Source organism: Pseudonaja textilis, chromosome 2, assembly GCF_049901715.1.
Source record: "Pseudonaja textilis isolate UNSWEBS1 chromosome 2, rPseTex1.2, whole genome shotgun sequence".
In the NCBI taxonomy this organism is placed as follows: Eukaryota; Metazoa; Chordata; class Lepidosauria; order Squamata; family Elapidae; genus Pseudonaja; species Pseudonaja textilis.
Window position 1 is genome coordinate 9,242,361 of NC_141991.1, and position 20,316 is coordinate 9,262,676.

The following is a 20,316-nucleotide window of genomic DNA, read 5'->3' on the forward strand; positions in this document are numbered from 1 at the left end:
TTTAAAGAGTCAGCCTCTTGCCCCCAATAATTGGGTCCTCATTTTACCCACCTCAGAAGGATGGAGGGCCAAGTCAACCTTGAGCCTGGTGGGATTTGAACTGCTGAATTTCAGGCAGCCAATAGGCAGCAGAAGTGGCCTGCAGTACGGCATTCTAACCACTGCACCACCACAGCTCCACTATAGCTCAACACTGTGTGAAGTGTTCTCACCTATCATGGAATTAAATGCTTAGAGGTTACCAACTCATCTCTCTATCATTGCCTTGTACAAGAGCCACAAAAGCTTTGTGGGAAAACCACTCCACAAACTTCCAATTAGTTTATTGGTTGAATGCCTGAAATTACATCAGTTTCCAACATTAGTTAATAAATTGTGGTGGTCGGTTATTATTTATTATGGGTTTCTTGGTCTTTTGCTAAAACAAATGAAGAAGCCCACTTAATAAGCTGTATTCAAACTGTGCAGATATTCTTGGATGTCCCAGTTCATAATAACCAACAAAAAAAGCCCACTTATCCTAAACTGCTTGAGCTAGTGATACCATTGAAGGAAACAAGAAACTATTGGAAAACTTCCCTGAAAGTATCTCATTCCAGACTTATGAACTGTAATGATCTTTCTTTGTATACATCTCTAAGGAAATGACAATTGAACATACATGATAAAACCATGGCAGACTGATCCCTTTGACTTCCTTACATAAGAGAATAACAGAATAACATAATAGCAGAGTTGGAAGGAACATGGGAGGTCTTCTAGTCCAACCCCCTGCTTAGGCAGGAAACCTTATACTATTTTAGACAAATCGTTATCCAATCTCTTCTTAAAAACTTCCAGTGTTGGAGCATTGGCAACTTCTGGAGGCAAGTTGTTCCACTGATTAATTGTTCTTACTGTCAGGGAATTTCTCCTTAGTTCTAAGTTGCTTCTCTCCTTGATTAGTTTCCACCCATTGCTTCTTGTCCTGCCCTCAGGGGAGGATAACTTGACTCCCTCTTTGTCTTTGTGGCAGCCCCTGAGATATTGGAACACTGCTATCATGTCTCTTCTAGTCTTTCTTTTCATTGAACTAGACATACCTAGTTTTTGCAACTGTTTTTTATATGTTTTAGCCGGGGTGGGATTCAAAATTTTTAACAATCGGTTCTGGGCATGGCTTGGTGGTCACGTTATTGGCTGGGTGTGGCCAACTCAACATCACTCACATCGAGGAATGCATCTCCTCACCTGGCCTCTCATGACTGTGTGGATGCTGCAACAGTCATAAGTGTGAAAAATGGTCATAAGTCACTTTTTTCAGTGCCATTGTAAGCAGAGATTCTCAGTCATCCAGGTCATAGTTGTCTCAAAGGTGCTTTTTTTTTTTCTTCAAAAGGCAACCAGACTTGAGGAAGAAGAAAACATTTTGCTTTTCATTCAAGAAGCTTCATCAGTTCTGATGGCGGGAAGGGGAGGATGGAAGAATAGGTACTGACAAGTAAGACTGGATGGTGAGAGGATAGAAGGATAGCATTGACTTCATGTTTTTCACACTTAGGAATGTTGCAACAAACAAAACCCCATCCAGGATACACCTGACCCTTCAGGGTTCTGAGTGGTGCCCTCATTGCTTCTGTAATGAAATCCCACTACCTTCTTTCTATTTCTCTCCTTTTCCCCATCTCTTTAATTCTATGGGTTCCTCAATAGAGTTGGCTCTTCACATAATGTACTCCAAAATATGATGGAACCTGATCATCTCTGCCTTGAATGTGGGTTAATTTTTCTATGATCCATTTCTTGGTTGTCTTGACTGCCCATGGTGTTTTAAAATGGATACCTAACATCAAAAATGTCATCAAAAAAGCACAACAAACAATGTTCTTTCTGCGCCAACTCAGAAAGCTCAAACAGCCCAAAGAGCTGCGGATCCAGTTCTGCAGAGGAATAATTGAGTCTCTCATCCGCACCTCTATAACTGTCTGGTTTGGTTCTGCAACCCAACAGGACAGACACAGACCTCAGAGAGTAATTAGGATTGCAGAAAAAACAGTTACTGCCAAACTGTCTTCAAGGACCTGTATACTGCATGAATCAAAAAGAGGGCTGTGAAAATATTTACAGACCCCTCACATCCTGGACATAAACTCCTACCCTCAAAACTGTTTCAATTCCTACCTTCAAAATGACGCTATAGAGCACTGTGCAACAGAACTAGACACAAGGACAGTTTTTCCCTGAACACCATCACTCTGCTGAACAACTAACTTCCACAACACTGTCCAATTATTTACTAAGTCTTCACTACTATTACTGTTAATCTTCCTTGGACACACAAGGAATTTGTCTTGGTGCAAATGCTCTCAGTGTACATAAAAGAAAAGATACATTCGTCAAGAGTCAAGAATCATAAGGTACAGCACTTAATGATAGTCATAGGGTTACGATAAGCAATTAAATCATACTAGGAAACAGTAAGGATATAAATCATAACGATACAAGCGACAAAGTAACAGCCATACAGTCACAAGTGGGAGGGGATGGTTGATAAGGAGTGATGAGAAGATTAACAGTAATAGTAGTACAGACTTTGTAAATAGTTTGATATGTTGATCACATATCTTGGGACCATATAGTAGTTGTAAAATTAATGACCAGTCAAAAATTTAAAGTTTTTCAGCAACATCATAACTTGGAAACTCACTAAATTCACAAAACAAAGAGATTGGTAAGTAAGTTCTATTTGTATTTTTTTTTAAACATATTTGTCCAAACCTCACCTTTCTACCTTATTTTGACATCAAGTGTTCTTTTGTATTCAGATCTGGTCTTAAAAAAACAATGAAACACTTGGGGATGAAAATGCAGCTCAGAAGTCCTGCACTGGAGGCCAAAATGGAGAAGACCTGCACAGCTACCATGTATTTCCCTTTGGTGCTCAGGTAGGTGGGCACAAAGGATACCCAAACACTGCAGAAGACCAGCATGCTGAAGGTGATCAGCTTTGCTTCATTGAAGGCCCCTGGCAGATTTCTTGCTAGGAAAGCCACTATGAAGCAGATGACAGCAAGGAAGCCCATGTAGCCAAGGGCACCATAAAACATGGTGACAGAGCCTTCATTGCACTGTAGAATGATTTCTCCAGATAGTGAATGCATGTCTGACTCAGGGAAGGGGGTAAAAGCACCCAACCAGATGCTGCAGAGAACAACTTGGGGACCAGAGCATGAAAGGATAATGGAGTTGGCCAAACTCTTTCCCAGCCATCTCTGCACTTGATTCCCTGGTTTTGTGGCCCAGAAGACCAGCACCACTGTGATTGCTTTGGCCAAGACTGAAGAAATAGCAGTAGAAAAAACGAGGCTGAAGGTTGTTTGTCGAAGAAGGCAGGTAGCTCTCCTTGGACGGCCAATGAATAAGAAGGAAGTGAAGAAGGAAAGCAGGAGACAAACAAGAAGGATATAAGACAAATCTCGATTGTTTGCTTTGACTATGGGAGTTTCTTGGAATTTAAAGAAGATTCCCAAAACAAAGCACGTGACTAAAGAGAGGAACAAGGCAATGGAAGTTAAGATGATCCCCAATTTTTCTTGATAGGATAGGAAAGTCTTAATCTTAGGGATACAATGAGTTTGGTTGTTGTTTGGATGTTGGTCTGCTGGACATTTGCTGCATTCTTCTGTGTCTGAAAAAGGGCAAGCATAACAATTATCTTAAAGGTTGTTCTTTTGTACAATCAGTGGTGGGATTCTACATTTTTTCCTATCAGTTCTATGAGAACGTGTTTCACGCGTGCCTGACTCAAAAATTGCCCTCTGTGTTAGTGCTAGCGAGGCAAGCTGTTTTTAGCTCAGCTGAGGTGCAACAATCCTCTCTGCTATGCGAAGCAGTTGAGCTAAAAAACAAGGGAATGTAGGACAGGAAAGGGCAGGTGCAGGTGGGGAGGACCAGCCAGAGGTGGTATTTGCCGGTTCTCTGAACTACTCAACATTTCTGCTACTGGTATGCCAGAACTAGTCCAAACCAGCTGAATGCCACCTCTGTGTATAATGCTAATAAAAAGCTGCCAGAAATGTATGTTTCTTACTCCATGAACAAATAAAAAAGCAAGTTGCACATTTTTAAGATTCCACTACCAATTAATCCAGGCTGTGCAGGAACAAAAGGCTTTGCTGCCCACATGGCCCACAGGAACACAAGGCTTGCATCACTTGCATTGCAAACAACACAAGGTAGTGAGGGCGGGGGGGGACTTGACCCACGTACCTGGCCTGGCCACCAGGCTGCTTCTTTCCACTTCTTTCTTCTTCTGCTTTTGGCTGCATGCAAGGAAAGCAGCAAAAGTCTTTCTCTCCCTCAAACTCTGCCAGAAATGTGTTTTTGGGACCTTGCAAGGCATCCTGTTCCAAAAGTCTGCGCCAGCAAAGACTCATTTTGATGGAGTTTGGGAGAGAGAAGGAAAGACTTCTGCTGCTTCTGCTGCTTTCCTTACATAAAGCCAAATCTCTCTCTCCCCACGTCTGAGAACGGAGCTGGAGATGGTATCCTGCAATCCCAAATAAAGAATGATTGATCGGTAGGAAAATGGGACAGGAAATTTTCCTGCAGATTTTTTGGGGGGGATTTTCCCAGGGTCTCTGGTCTGCGGGATTTAAAATTATGAGTTTGGTGGTCCCTGAGGTCCAAAAGATTGGTGACCCCTGAACTGGAGGAACGTAGTGAAGAATAGAGCAAAGTTGCTCAAGGAGGCTCCTTGCCAAGCAAGACAGTAACTAATTGAAGATAGATGGTTGCAACCTGATTCCATAGGGAGCCTTGGCGTATGTTTTCCTATTGGAAACTACTAATCTGGTAAATCCTGCTTGGGCAAAAATACCCTGAGATTCTGACATCGGAAAGTGGCTGACAAACTGAGCTTCACTTCCTGAACTTCAGACTGGATTTTTGACTATTAATGTTAGTATCTTTAATATTACTATTAAAGATAATAAAGATTTAAAAGGTGCAATTAAAACTCAGATGTGCTTAGGAAAAATGAACAGCTGAAGAAAAAAGATGGCAGGAGAAGTGATTTTCCGATCACTCCTTACTGAGAATTACACTCTTTATGATCCCCTCTTCTCTGTAGGATCACAACCGTCCAAAGGTTGTCTTGGGTCCTTCCTAATCTCTCCTTCAAAAACAGGGAGCAAACCCACCAAATAACCGGCTTTGGTGGTGGAATCAGCTGTTTGTCAGTGGGAGAAAAAGCTGCCCACCACTTAGTATGCCATTTTGGGAGAAATTACTTCTGCCCATTTCTGTTGAAATTCTCCCAGCAAACTTTCTTTCCAAGAGACCCTTTTATGATTTACTTCAAGGGTGGGATTCTACCCGTTCAGCCCGGTTCTGCTGAAGTGATAGCTCTGAAGATCGTATGGGAGCAAATCGGTTCACTCTGAAGATCAGATGTTGGGCCTGGCTCCATACTGTCCTTTTATTTCCTGCTTTTGATCCTGAGCTGCATCGCGCGGCATAGTGGATTGCCGTGCATCAGCTGTTGAAGAGACAGGGAGAGTGCAGGAGTTCAGGAGGAGGTCAATAGGAAAACCTCTGCACATGTGCAAAACATGCCCACTAAGCCAGGCCCACCGAACCGGTGGTAAACCAATTTCAATCCCACCACTGATTTACCTTATTTTCCCTATCTGCTGTTTACTTACTCAATCTTGATTAAGCTGTTGTTCTCACCTAGCAACTCCATTTGTGTGAGTTTGAATATTGAAACAGGAAAGGGCCATCAAGGCACCTGACAGGGACTGAAGAAAAGGAGGTAATTCCTGCCACACTGAGCTCAAGGTAATTTTAGGACTTTCTGAAGCACTTTTTTTCCCAAGAGTTTTCAGACTTTAATCCCACTAGAGGAAGGCTCTTCAAACTTGGCAAGTTTAAGACTTCTGGACTTCAACTCCCAGAATTCCTGAGCTAACATGACTGGAAGAGGAATTCTGGGAGTGTAAGTCCACAAGTCTTAAAGCTGTCAAGTTTGAAGACACCTGCACTAGAGCAAGAAGGCCTAACTCAGTTCTTTCTAATCACATATCTCTTCCTCCCCCAGTGTCAGGCAATAATCCATGTCATCATGCTCTGCAATTTGTAACTTTTAAGAGAAATGGAGTGAATAGCAATTTGAAATAATGAAAGGTGTGATAAAAATGAAGGATATGAAAGGGCATCTCCCTGCCTTGAAGATAAAGAGAATAGAAATTAATCCTAAGAAAGACTTAAAGCACAGATTGGACATTTTTTCTTTCCCTAATTTGACTTCACCCCTAAAAGAGAAATTGTAAAAAGAAGAAGCTTGTACTCTGCCTGGACTGTTTGATGACTGTGGGACTTTGGGACTTTTGGGAACTGTTTTAAGTTTGGAAATAACTGATTGGTTTAAGAAGAGGATACAGAAAGAGAAGAAGAAACAGTTTAAAATGGCTCTATCTCTTGATGAACTAAAAAAACAATATTTAAAAATAAAGAAAGAAGGCAAAGATGTTATGGGAGAAGCCCTTTGTTTCCTAGATATGGCGCTTGTCATGTGTCAGCAGATTAAACAACAGCTGGAAGAAGCTGAGGAAGAAGAAGCCATTTTTAATGAACTAAATGGTGTGACTAAGAAAGAAAGGAGAGGGAGAGGAGCGAAAAGGAAGGACTTAAGAAATAAAAAAATGTTTATGAAAGAGAAAAAGAAGATGCAAAAACAACAGAATGCTAGAAAGCAAAGGGAGAGAGGAGTGCAACAGGGGGGAAATCAAGAAGGCAGAGGTTTGGAAAGGAGGGGGTAAAAAGTTTAGGCGGGCTAAGAAGGAAAGGGAGGGGGGGAAAGGTTACAAAGGTATAAGACAAGATAGAGGAAAGGAAATTTTTTTTAGGGATAATGGGCAATGTATGGGTTTTTTTTTCTTTAAAAAAAGGGGATTCTGCAAAGTACACATGAGTGTTGTAATAGTGGTATTTGTATTATAAGTAGATAATCAGAACTTTTAAAGATCTAATAAAAGACTAAAATATCAAGGTATAACTTTAAAAGGTTTAATAATGAATGATATTAAGTTTTAATAAAATACTAAAGGGAATGTTTAAAATATTAGTTTAAATATAGAGTTTAATGGACTAATGTGTTGACTGTTATGGATTTATTATTGTAGTATTGGTTTCTGAAATAGTAGAATGTACTAAGCAGAATCTGATTGGGATTTAGGTGTTATTTTAAATTTTAATTCAGGGGAATGGTAGAAAGGCATCATACTCCGATTAGTGATTCCAGGGGAAACTATTCTTTTTTAAATTGGAAATGAGACAGATGTAAATGGAGAAATGGACAAAAGATATAAAAATATTTTTCTTTAAAGCAAGATTAAATATATAAAACAGAATTAAGATGAGGCAAAAGTGGAGAGGAGTTATATAATAGATATAGAATGGTAAATAAGAAGGGTAATGGTATATAAGAAGAGCATGAACTCAATTGAAGTCCATACAAAAAGGGGTAATCTGGGGCCAAGTTACTTTCTAGAAGAAAGTTTTATGTTTTTATGTTTATGTCTTATGTGTGTGTGTTTAATTAAGAATTAAATAATAAAATCTCAGAGGAAGACTAGATGAGAATAATTATAAATAAGCCAGAGGAAAATATAAATATGATGACTGAATACCAGATAAATTAGAAAGGAAATATGATTGAATAATGATTAAAGAGAAACAATGTGGAACTTGGTAAAGGGAATTTACGTGTTTATATGGAAATGGGATAAATTATAAGTACGTGATATAAAGCAATATGTTACCTGCCTTGTAAAGATCTACAATGGAAAGAGGTTTTATGTTTTTAATGTTTAATGATGTTTTGTGTTGTTTGTTTGTAAAATCAATAAAACTTGTTTTTTTTTTAAAAAAGAAAGGGCATCTCCCTAGTAATCCTAAACCATCAATGATCCCCTATCTGTTAATATTCTGCTCCCAGTTTAACCTTCAAGGTCATGTCTTAACACTCACTAGGCAAATATGTGTGTGTGTGTGTATGGTATTTAGGTTTCTTCAGGTACCTGAAGAAACCTAAATACCATATATATAAATACCCATGAAAACATAAGAAAACACACACATACACACACATATTAGAAAGGTATAAATTGCTAAACTGCCTATCAAAATGAAAAATGTTGGGGTAAGTGGTAAGTGGTTTTCCCAGAAAGGTTTGCCCATTTCCTGTGGTGCCACCCACCTTCCATGGTGGAGATGGTGCCTTCCGCACAAGGATGACAGTCATAGCAGCAGATGGGCATCCCTTCCTGAGGCACCTTCATGAATCCTGGACGGCAGCTTTCGACACACCTGGAAGGAGGCAGGGGCTGAAAAAGGAAGTCCATCCAGAAAATGAGTTATGCTTTAATTTCCAGAAAAGGGGAGAAAGGAAACAGGTGGATGATACCCAGTTCAAGGTTTAGCTTTGCAAAATGGAAGCCTATATAAAGAGATAAAACAATCTGCTTATTGCATGTTGTTTCCCTTTCCTTCCATTTTTAATTTAGGTTCTACATTTACATATTAAATTGCTCGAGGTAAAGCTTAATGGATGTTATTTCCCCTTTGGGGAATGAACCCAAACCATCCCTGTCTTAGATCTTCTTACTTTAACAGAAGGCTAGTGAATTTAGTCCCTTAAATCAATTGTCTCCAACTTTTCAGGCTTTATGGACTGACAGTGATAGCAGGGATTGAGGGAGAAGGAATGATTCTCCACAAGCAGCAAGCAAGTAGACTTGTGTGTTGTGTCCAATTTGGGTCTGATACTGGTGCCGCAAGGCCAGATACAAGGTTTTGTCTCCTTTTATTGAAGCACTCCATGAAAAGGGGTCCTGGACAAAATGCCAAGGAACCCTGAAACATAGAACTTAGAAAGCTCTATACATTTTCACTAAAGCAGTAGGCAGGATAAGGTGGGATATATATGAAAAATATCACCTAATAAACATCTTAGTCATGATCTAACCGTTATTCTGTTAGTCTCTAGCCATCCCTTGGTGGCGCAATGTTAGAATGCAGTATTACAGGTTACTTCTGCTGCAGCCAGCTGCCTGTAATTTGGCAGATTGAATCCCACCAGGCTCAAGGTTGACTTAGCCTTCCATCCTTCCGAGGTGGGTAAAATGAGGGCCTGGATTGTTGGGGGCAAAATGCTGACTCTGTAAATTGCTTAGAGAGGGCTGTAAAGCATTGGAAAATGGTATATAAGTCTAAGTGCTATTGCTTTCCCTATTCCTGGATCTTAGTGTCAGGGTTCTAATGGATGCCCTAATTAAACCATGAGCTCTGAGCCAATAGCAGGCCAGGAATACTTTACAAGTTGACACTTAGCTAATGAGTGCTTCAGGTTATCTAATACACATTCTATTTGCTCCAGGCACCTCTATTCCTAACTTCTAGCTGAGGTCTGCAAGATGCCTAGCTCTGGGTTACTTTTATCATCTTTCTAACCATATGCTTTCAAACTGCTAGGTTGGCAGAAGTTGGGACAAGTAACAGGAGCTCACTCCATTATATGGAGTTAGGGATTCGAACCGCTGAACTGCCATCCTTTCTGATCAACAAGATCAGCTTCTTAGCCACTGAGCTACCGCATCCCTTTTTTATGAACTACTATAAGTCCATGTATTTGCAATACACTAAATAAATAAATGATCTTAAATGGACTCCGGAGGATGGTAGAGGACAGGAAGGCCTGGAGGAACATTGTCCATGGGATCGCGATGGGTCAGACATGACTTTGCAACTAACAACAATAAATAAATAAATAAACATGAATTAGCATTCTTCATTCTTGCCACACCATCTGCACAATTACAGGCTTCCTGGTATCCTTTCAAGGGCATGCCATAACCTTGTTTGTTTTAGCAAACAGCCTATCACATGTGCTCAACTACCCACCACTTAAGTGGCCTGGTTCTGAATGTGCTGTGGCACAGTACTGGGCTCCACCCCAGATGTTGGGGACCCCTGTCTTAAATGGTTAAGGATATATTTTTGGTGTCTAATCCAAACAGCCCAACACAATGGTCAGATATGGGAATTTCCGTTTATACCCTACAATGAACATCTGTACATTTGTGGAGCGGCAGAGGTAGAACACCTGGCTCACATCCTATTTGATCATTCACTGTATAAGAGGGTGAGAGATAGGTACCTTTGTCTATATACCAAATGAATGACCTATTGGGATCCCCATATCAAAAGAACTTACCTTATGTGTGGCCAGAATCTGAAAATAACACACAGCAGAGGTACTTAAGCAAAATGGTTCAGCTGAGATCTGCATATGTGGGACTGATTGGGGTAGATTGCAGGGGTGGCATTGAAATATAATTTTATCATACCTTACTGTAGTCTATTCCAATTTCATTTTAGACCATATTTTATTCCAATTTCACTTTAAGTGGTATTTTATCCAATTACATTTTAAATTGCTTTTATCAAATTGTAGTAATAATTTGTTTCTGGAACTTTGCACTTTGATGTGCAGGGCTAATCAATAAACAAAGAAAGGTGTGATATGTAAAATTACATATGCCTGTGAAAATGAAAAATGTAAGTAACACCATATTTATCCCATCAATGACCTATGATAATGGCCGTGATGGTGAACCACAGGTGGCACATAGAGCCATTTCTGCGGGCACACGAGCCCCAGCCAAACTTACTGGCACTGTGCATGCGCGTACCTCCCAGCTGATTTTCGGCTCGTTTGAGGCCTTTGTCACCCTTCTGGAGGCTGGAGGAAAGCCTCTGCAGCCTTTGGAGGCTGAAAAATGAGCACATTTTGGAACTTCCGGTATTTCCGGAAGGCCCGTTTTTCAGCCTCCCAAGACTGCAGAGGCTTTCTTTGAGCCTCTGGGAAGGCGAATAAGGCCTGAAACAGGCCAAAAATCAGCCAGGAGGCAGATAAGGGGATGGAGTGGGGGGTTTGCACATGCATGTGCAGGGGCGGTGCATTGCATGGTGGATGCCGGTGTGCGCACGCTTTTGGAACACCACAACAAAAACATTTGCCATGGCAATATTACTGGATATTACTGAATATTAAGTAATGATTATATAAATCACAAAAACAAGGTTGTTTTGTACTCAGGAATATGTAAAATTTAAAATTTCTGGCTGGAATATGTAAAATGTCAAACCTCTGGTGAGTACATGTGTAAAATCTCTAGCAGGTCACCCTAACCTGGCAGAACACTGTATAATGTGTTCTTGTATTATATGCTAAAAATTAAGAAATGCTGATGTTAATACCAGCATCCTAAAATAGACAATCTGCCAAACAGGATAGGATATGCCATAAGAGCTGGAAATGAGATAAGTGAGTGGGCAGTGGCTACTGAAAAATTACCCAGTAGATCTAGGGAATTACCCAGAGAAACAGGATAAGGTGATGTTAACAGAATCTTGTATGTAGAAGTGTCATCACTTGAGACCTTCAAGAAGAGATTGGACTGCCATTTGTCAGAAATGGTGTAGGGTCTCCCGCTTGGGCTGCGGGTTGGACTAGATGACTTACAAGGTCCCTTCCAACTCTGATTATCTGATTAAAAGTCTCCAACATGCCTTTGGAAGGGGTCTCCTGTCTCACTCATTTGAGGGAGAAGGGATCCCGGCCTTTGCAAATGCTAAATAAACAAGCTTTTATTGTTCCTGGTCTTCTGTTGCTTTTTTCTGACTATTATCACAAAAGGTATACAATCAAAGAATGTGATGCCTCTATTGGAGAATAACAGAGGACACAGAAAGATTCAAATGAAGACATTCCCCACCTTGTTCAGCTTATCCATCTCTGCCATGCCCTGTGGATTGACCATAAACTTGAAATCCAGGGATCCCTGTTTTTCTAGGCTGCCAAACATCACACTGGTAAATGAGCCATTGTGAAATAGCCAAGTGACAATGTCCAGGTCAGCTGTCAGGTCTCCCTTCTCATCCAGATTCATTCCATCTATAGATTTATTATAAAACTCAGAGTTTTCAAGAAAAGGATGAAGCTGGAAGGGAAGCCAGAAATGGGAATGTTTGAGCATGATAGCCAGACTTCTATGGCAAGACCCTTTTGTTTGTAAGATGCGAGAGGAATGAAGGATTCATTGATGAGGCTTCTCCAGAAATGATTTATCATAATCCTTAAACCACTGCTATTATATAATTACTATTACATACGAACTAGTATGGTCTCATGCAGGGGTGTCAAACTCAAGGCACAGGGCCCAGATCTGGCCCACGGGTGTTTGTGGCCCTAAAAAGGACCGTTTAGGTAACCAAACATGGCTACTAATATGAAAATGGCCACCTGGTGATAAGCAATAAGGGCTGGTGAATTTCGTATTAGTAACCATGTTTGGTTACCTAAACGGTCCCTTTCAGAGTCACAAGCAATAAAAAAGTTAACAAAACACTAGCATCGGCCTTAGTAATTGCATCACGTATGCCACTGGATATGCATCAGTTAATCTGTTTTCATAGTCATTGTAAGCATGCATTGTAAGAATGCAAGAAAATTTACAGTCCCCATCCAACAGCACCAAATTGCAAAAAGCATATGCTTTGCACTTAAAAACCACCAGTATTTATTTAAATATAACAATATCCGCATAGCAGTTAGCATAAAATATCATAAAATCAATGGCCTATCCAAAAAATGTCATAAACCATAAACTGTAAAGTGTGCAGGACTTTTTCACACAGCTGTAGATCTGGCCTATGGGGCCATTCTGGAAATAGGAAAAGACGGCCTGTGGTGCCTCTGCCAGCCAAAATAGAGTTCTCCTGAGTTCTGTTTTAGCTGGCATAGGGTTGGCAGGAGGCCGTTGCAGCCGAATACAGAGCTCGGGAGCTCGTTTTCACTGGCAAAATGCTTGGTCCACCACACAAGCCCCCAATATGAATGATGTCGAGCTGGCCACAACCACCTTGCCCTCCCTCCCCCAAGGTCAAACACATCCCTGATGCAGCCCTCAATGAAATCGAGTTTGACACCCCTGGTCTAGTGGTTAAGCCACCAGGCATAGAAATCAGGAGACTGTGCCTCTGTCTGAATCTGTCAAGAGGATGGTGGGAGGTTTGTATGTTCAGGCTTACAAGATTCTTTTAAGGTAGCCTTACAATAAAATCAAAATAGTTCATAGAGCACTGCACATCAGAACTAGACACAAGGACAGTTTTATACCTGAACTCCATCACTCTGCTAAACAAATAATTCCCTCAACATTGTTCAACTATTACAAAATCTGCACTACTATTACTATTAACCTTCTCATCACTCCTTATCACCTGTCTCCTCCCACTTGTGGCTGTATGACTGTAACTTTGTCACGTGTATCCTTACGATTTATATTGACTGTTTCCTAGTATGATTGGACTGCTTATTGTACTCCATGACTATCATTGTGTTGTACCTTATGATTCTTAACTGTTGACTCTTTTCTTTTATGTATACTGAGAGTATTTGCACCAAGACAAATTCATTGTTTGTCCAAACACACTTGGCCAATAAAGAATTCTGTTCTATTCTATTCTATTCTATTCTATTCTATTCTATTCTATTCTATTCTATTCTATTCTATTCTATTCTATTCTATTCTATTCTATTCTATTCTAAATAGTTCATAAGGTTTGTTTTCTGTCTGATCTAGCTAGGAAGGCTGACATAACAAAACTCTATTACTCTTCAAAAAGGTGACTGGACAATTGGAATTCAATTCATTTATTTATTTTTATTCAGAATAAATGATTCCCCCTCCCCAGAATAACTGCCAATTTCTTACAAATACAAAACAGGTTCTCAATGGCAGGAAAGAAGCATGTAACAGAAAACAAATACCTGCCAAGCCTTCAGCCATGGAGTTTCCAAGCTCTTACCACCTCCCATCTTTGTCCTCTTGGATCTGGATATATAGGATGCATGCAAGGCCCGGGCCACAGCCCAGATGGCCTTGTAATTGAAAAGGTTATCTAAATACTGGATCCAACCCATCTCCTCCTGGGATGGAGGCTGCAGTTCTCTTTCTTTGCACCGTCTCCAGATTTTCACAGAAAAGGCATTCTTGGTATAGGAGCACAGAAAGGATTTCTCTGCAAAATGTCTCATGGAAAAATAAAACTGCCTATAATCACCATCCTGGGATATTTGATTTGTCTTCAAAAGAAAAGAAATAATGTTATGAAGGAATCGCAAAGGGAACTTCTGCTCTGTGAAATAAACCTTTAAATCCCAGAGGAATGTTGTTATCAAGACTTTTCCTGCAACAACTCCCTTAATGTTTTCATGGGCCAGGTATAGGATGGCTATTCCTATGCTGATCGAATCAACCTCTGCAGCATACAAGAAAACATTCACTTCTCTCCATTTGTGATACAGGGGAAAATAGAGAGAGAAATGAAAAACTCTTTTCGAAAAGGTATGTGAAATAACCGGACAAATGCCATTTCTGATCAGTGTGGAAGTCAATGTTATGATGAATTTCTGCCCCTGGTCACTGTCCGGAGCAATCAGGCCAACCAAAGTCCACTTGAAATGGAGGAGAAGTTTGACTGTCCCTGAATACTGGAATCCTTCAGCAGGGAGCATTGGGTAGAAGAAAGGAAACCCAGTTTTATCCATCAGAATCTGGGAAACAAAATTGTAACTAATCTAAAAAAATAAGGAAAAGGGGTTATTTTATCTAAGAGGGCTAAAACAATTCTAATTGTTGGAAGTTAAAACCCATCCCTCTCCTAGGAAAATGAAATGTGTTAGGATATTTCCTAAAAAGGCAGAGTATTTCCCCTAAAAGAGAAGTAGAAACTCAGAGAGGCAGAAACTCAGCCCCTCCCACCTTTGTTAATGGGCCATTAAGGCCTGGGCCAGTCTGTTCTGCATAACACAGATCTACCTCTTTCAGGCAGAACCATTTCATTGCCCTTCATTGCACCACCCACCAAGTTTCAACCAAACGTAGCACACAGACAACCTAAAAGCTAGCTATGACCTCTGGCAGCAATTAGTCAGGATACTGTTCCTATGCTGCAGGAAGTTCAAAGCCAGAGAGGGTATAAAACCCAGGGACTCTCAGCACTTCTTCCCTTTTCTTTGCCCAAGAGCTCCAAGGCATATGATTCTGTCCACCATTAAACCATCTTTCCAAACAGCCTCCATGTTTCTAGTGTCTTTCTTCCCCACTTGGAACTGAACTCAGAAGGATATTTCTTCCAATACAGATAACCTCAAATGTGACCCCTGCATAGCCCTATGGGAGTCTGAAAGCAACCAATAGAATACATGCCCTTGCCACAGGAACAGGAAGCTCAAGGAGAAGGCCCAAGAGAGGATATAAATAACACTCTCCAATCTGTGTGTTCAGCTGCCCAGGACCTGAAACCCATGTGGTCCTGTCCACCATTAAACCATCTTTCCAAACAGCCTCCATGTTTCCAGTGTCCTTTCCCCCACTTGGAACTGAACCCAGAAGGATATTTCTTCCAAAATAATGAACGGTGAATTCCCCTCCTTGCAGTTGAGACTTCTCTACTCACTCATTGCTTCATGCACCGCTTCTTTCCCAATTTGCTACTTGAGAGGTGATTTCTTTTAATCACAGAAGTCAAATCTAGACTGGGACCACAGAGAAAGGGGATATATTTGTTTCTCCCCACCCTCCCTTTGGATAACCCAAACTATCATCTCAATAATAAATATCTGATTTTCATTTATAAGAGAGGTCCTCTAATTGAAAACTGCCTGATTGAAAGTAATCTGAAAAGGGAGGAAAAAGTGGTATTTTATCTGAGACTCATGAAAGGTAAAATACCAATTCTGTCCCAAAAGGATCTCTGATCAAAAGCTCCACAATTAAAATATATCTTCTCAACTTCTGGTGGTGACATGGTGTCATGGCAGCATAGGGGAACAACACTCCATTCCCAATGCCGAAATTCATGCTATCAGTGGCCTCCTGAGGCAAAGCCTGGTCCTGGGGGGACCGACAGTAAAGAGGCAAAACCTTTGGAAACGATGTGGAGAGATGCAATCTCCCCTGCGTTAAGAAGGGACCCTCAAATCCAATGCAGAAAAAGCCAGCCTTTATGGCGGACCCAGAGGCTTGACGTTCCATTTCAAAGAGGAAGGAAGCAGAGAGTGAGAACAGTGTGATAGCGGCAGTGTGAGCAGAAAAGAATATCAAGTTCCAAACATTGGCTTTTGGTGGAGATTGATCTGGAGGAGCAACAAGAAAGCAGAGTGAATCTCCAAGTGGTGAATTGGCAGCAACTTGAAGGGGAGGGAGGAATAATAAGAGGGCAAAGTACGGAGCCAGCTATGGAGCTACAGAGAAGTGAAGAAGGGAAGATCGAACTGAAAAGCATTGGAAAGTGCTCCGAGAGACTGGGAGAGAATTATACATCTTGAATGGAAGTGTTAGTGTTCTGTGCTCCAACGGAGAAAGAGAAGAAAGACAACAAGAAGAAAAGAGTATAGGAGAGTGACTGTGCAAATGTTGCAGGACTGCCATTTTGAAGACAAGAGAACGGCTGACTGTCAGTTCTATAGTAAGATCAATAGTATAAAGGAAAGTTTATAACAGAATATTTAAACCTCCTTTTGTATTTTTGGACATTATAGATATAGTAGACTCTAGATAAATCCCACTTATTTTAGAATATATACTTTATTTTCAATAAAAGTTATTTATAGTTAAAAAAAATAAAACAAAACATATCTTCTCAGCAAAGACTCACCTGTGGCATTTTGTAGGTGTCCAACATGGATGATATCTGGATGGAGAAGTCAGTCTCAGCCCCTTCCAGAACAGCCACTGTGTTTCTCTGCCTCCCACAACTGTAGTTGGGGACATTGGCCTCCCCATCTGAGAGCAGGTCCAGCAAAGCATCCGAAGTCTTTCCTACATTGAAATAATTTTCATAGACATTGTAACCCAGAGTGATGTTGGTTAAGAGATGGGAATCCTGGTTGATCTCCTGAATAGCAAAAAGGAAGGATAGCATCTTCCAGTATTGTGTTCCTAATATGCTGCAAAATAATTATTAAATATACAGTAATCAATGAAATGAATATTTCAAGCCTGGGGGTTGGACTAGAAGACCTCCAAGGTCCCTTCCAACTCCTATCCTATCCCATTCCATCCCATCCCATCCCATTCCATCCCATCCCATTCCATTCTTATACTTATACTTAATTTTTAGTTTAATTTATTGCCTCTCCTCCTCTGAATCAGTATCCAGAAATCTCATTTATTTAATGGAACTCTGAGATTCTTTCAATTTATATTTGTTTTAACATTCTCAGCAATTTACATCTAAAGGAATCTATTTATTAGCTTTGGCTTATTCTTGAGGTGGTCAGTATCTTTGTAGTTAAAGTCTGTAGTTCAGACAGACTTTAAATATCCTCTTTTTCTCTCCAATTAAGTTCTCCAGGTTTTAATGTTAGAGCTTCTTGGTCTATTTTTCCATACTAAATATCAAATCATTAAGTACATACAAGGGACACAAACCTACACACACACACACACACACACACACACACACACACACCACATACACACTTTGATCTTTAACCAAGCTAAAAATTTATCGGTTCCTGAACATTTGTATTTTGATGTCCGTTATCAAAGGTCTTTGACCGGAAACATACTTTTCATTTAATTCATTATAGGATTAAGGTTCAAACTGGGCATTAGGAGACATGGAAGCTCAGTGAAATAATAAATACTGATCTGGAATTCTTTCATGTTATCTATGAACCTACAAACAACAAACAGAAGAGGAAGGCTATTGGAATTTCAGTGCATGGAAAAAAAACCCATAGCATTCCTACTTTTTTGTGTTATATATTGACCCTTTGTGGCAGAAGGGAGGGGTAGAAAGAAATACACCCCCCCTCCTCCCTATTGTCAGTCCAGCTCTGTCAAGGAAAGTGGCTGTTTGTTTTTCAAAGTTGAGGGGAAGAAAAAGATGCTTGCTCTATGTACTTGAAATTTTCAAAAGAAGCTACTCAACTGCAGGGTTTAAAATGGAGCCACAAACACGATATGAAAGAATGCTCGCTGGAACTGTTGAAATAAGGCAGAAATAGCCTTTCTCTAAGGCAGTACAGGAAACTAAACTTACTCATAAACTGGAGTCACAGGAGATTTTTTGAAACTTAATCTTTCAAACGTAGCCTGAGTTGCAGAGATGATGCCACCAATGGAAAGCTCTCCTGGCTTGTAATGATTCTTTGGGTCCACCTCATCCCTCTGTAGAGTCAGGGGACATTTGGTTTTGAGCAACCCCCTGACTCCCTGGGCCCACAGAAGCAGCAGAAGCAACAACATGACACACTCTTTATGGAGCCTACAACCTGCTGAGTGAATTGAACAAAAGTGGGAAGGGGAGGTGGGAAGGAGGCGTTCTTATTTTAGACAGAATTCAGCCAAGACTCCATTTCTAAAGCAAAGAGGAGAAAAAGCAAACTCTCCTTAAATACCTCCCCAGATCCTTTCCCCTTTTGGTTTACGCACTCAGGTATTTCCAATGCCATGGCATCAGCCCAAGAGGTTTTTGTGAAATCAAGGTGAAAATATATTATTGGCATGTTTGTGCCAGATCTTCTCAAAGGTTGCAGAAAAGTCTTTAGAGAGTTAACCACAAGACAACCATTAAATCACTATAATTTGCATAATAGTCAAGAGGAAAGAAGTCACAGACGGTGTCTAAATGTCTATGAAGATTCTGGATCATCCAGATCTTGTCCCATACACAATTTTTCAAAAGGCAACTGGACTTTGAAAGGACCCCCAAATGATGCACCAGATATATTTAAAAAAAACCCTGCAACCTTATTCTCAACTAAAGTTAACAAATTCCTAGTTTTACGTTACCCCAACATGCAGTTGCCTTTTCAAAAAACGCTTTAGGGATGGTGTCTAAATTTTGGAGATGAGCCACTGAGTGAGACTGTCCTTTATTTCCTGTTTTTTCAACCTCAGCTGCTTTGCACAGCACAGCTGATTGCTGTGCGCACCTTGTGTTACACAGGGCTTGCAGAAGAAGATGATTTTCAAATGCTGTGCATACGTGTGCTGACCAAACTGGTTTGTCAAGATTCCGGCAGTTACTCCAATTAAATCATGAGCCACACTCCCAAAACTGAAAAAGATTTATTTGAAGTTAACATTCTACGTCCGGCATTAACCTGGGTGTAGCCAACTCTGAGATATGTAATTCACTGTCACCCTTGATCCTGCTTCCCCCCCGCACCCTCTGGGTGTATCATCCAATAAAAAATGTCCATAGCCAAGAGTCATCAATCATGCTCTCCAATTAGATTTTTGCATGGCAGAAGTTTCAGTCATCTAATCAGTCTTTGAAGAAAATATGAATGGAATGTACTTTCGATTCCACTTTCCTGCTCTTTGAAATTCCCCCCCTTCTTTCTGTTGCCAATTATAAAATGTGTATATAAAATGTTTTATGAGTTCACACAGTTATTACATTGGTTGAATCCCACCTCTGTTCTGGACCACAAAACCAGGAATAATGTGCAGAAATGGCTGGGAAGAGTTTGATCAAAAGGATAAAGGAATCAGAAGAACCATAGGTTGCCCATTCCTTTTTTCTGTATCATAAAGGGAAAAAAATGGCACTAAGGTAGTTAAAGGACAGTTGATCAAACATCAATTCAGGACTGGGATTCCAATGCCCTGTAGTAATCCAGACTTCATTTACAGTGGAATCTCAAAATGGTCCCTGGGACCTGTGGTTTACTCTGCCAAGCTTTTGGACTCATGCTGGACCCATCTTCATGGAATTTCTCTCTCTAACATATTCTGGAGCAAGAGAAGTTCCCTGATGATGGGCCGCATCATGAGTTCAAATGCTTAGAAGACTAAACCGCTGGTTCCTATGACTTACCCAGATTGGATCCTGCAACATTATCCTGGGACACAAATATTTGCATCATTTATGAGGTTTCTAAAAATTGTAAAGTACTATTTGTACAATCACATCAAGATGTTGTGGCTCTGAGGTTTGAGCCTGCATTGTTAGAGGATGAAGACTTGGGCAATGGGGAAGAGGAGGATTTGGAAATGCCTTCCTCCCCAGGACCTTCTTCTTTGGTAATGCCTTCCTCCCTGATTGTGCCTCAGGTGTCGGCAGATAACCAAGAGGGAAAACCTGAGGCTAATCAGGAAAAGGAGGAGAGCATATCAGAGTCTCTGACTGAGAATCAAGCAGAGGAATGCTGGCTTGATGCGAGGCAGTGTCGCAGGCAAAAGTGTGAGC

General features: G+C 40.6%; 2 protein-coding genes across 2 annotated transcripts in view; one reads left to right on the forward strand and one right to left on the reverse strand.

Annotated features, from left to right (window-relative positions):
• LOC113450704 (uncharacterized) overlaps positions 1 to 20,316 on the forward strand; it is a 503,870-nt gene that overhangs the window by 397,331 nt on the left and 86,223 nt on the right. The window lies entirely within an intron of this gene.
• On the reverse strand, positions 2,627 to 18,463 carry LOC113450712 (vomeronasal type-2 receptor 26-like). The gene is made up of 6 exons (XM_087923283.1): positions 18,160 to 18,463; positions 16,768 to 17,059; positions 13,877 to 14,686; positions 11,820 to 12,044; positions 8,240 to 8,366; positions 2,627 to 3,667 (listed from the first exon to the last, which is right to left on the reverse strand). Exons 1-6 carry the CDS (start codon positions 18,363 to 18,365, stop codon positions 2,772 to 2,774), a joined length of 2,556 nt encoding a protein of 851 aa, XP_087779409.1. The 5' UTR covers positions 18,366 to 18,463; the 3' UTR covers positions 2,627 to 2,771.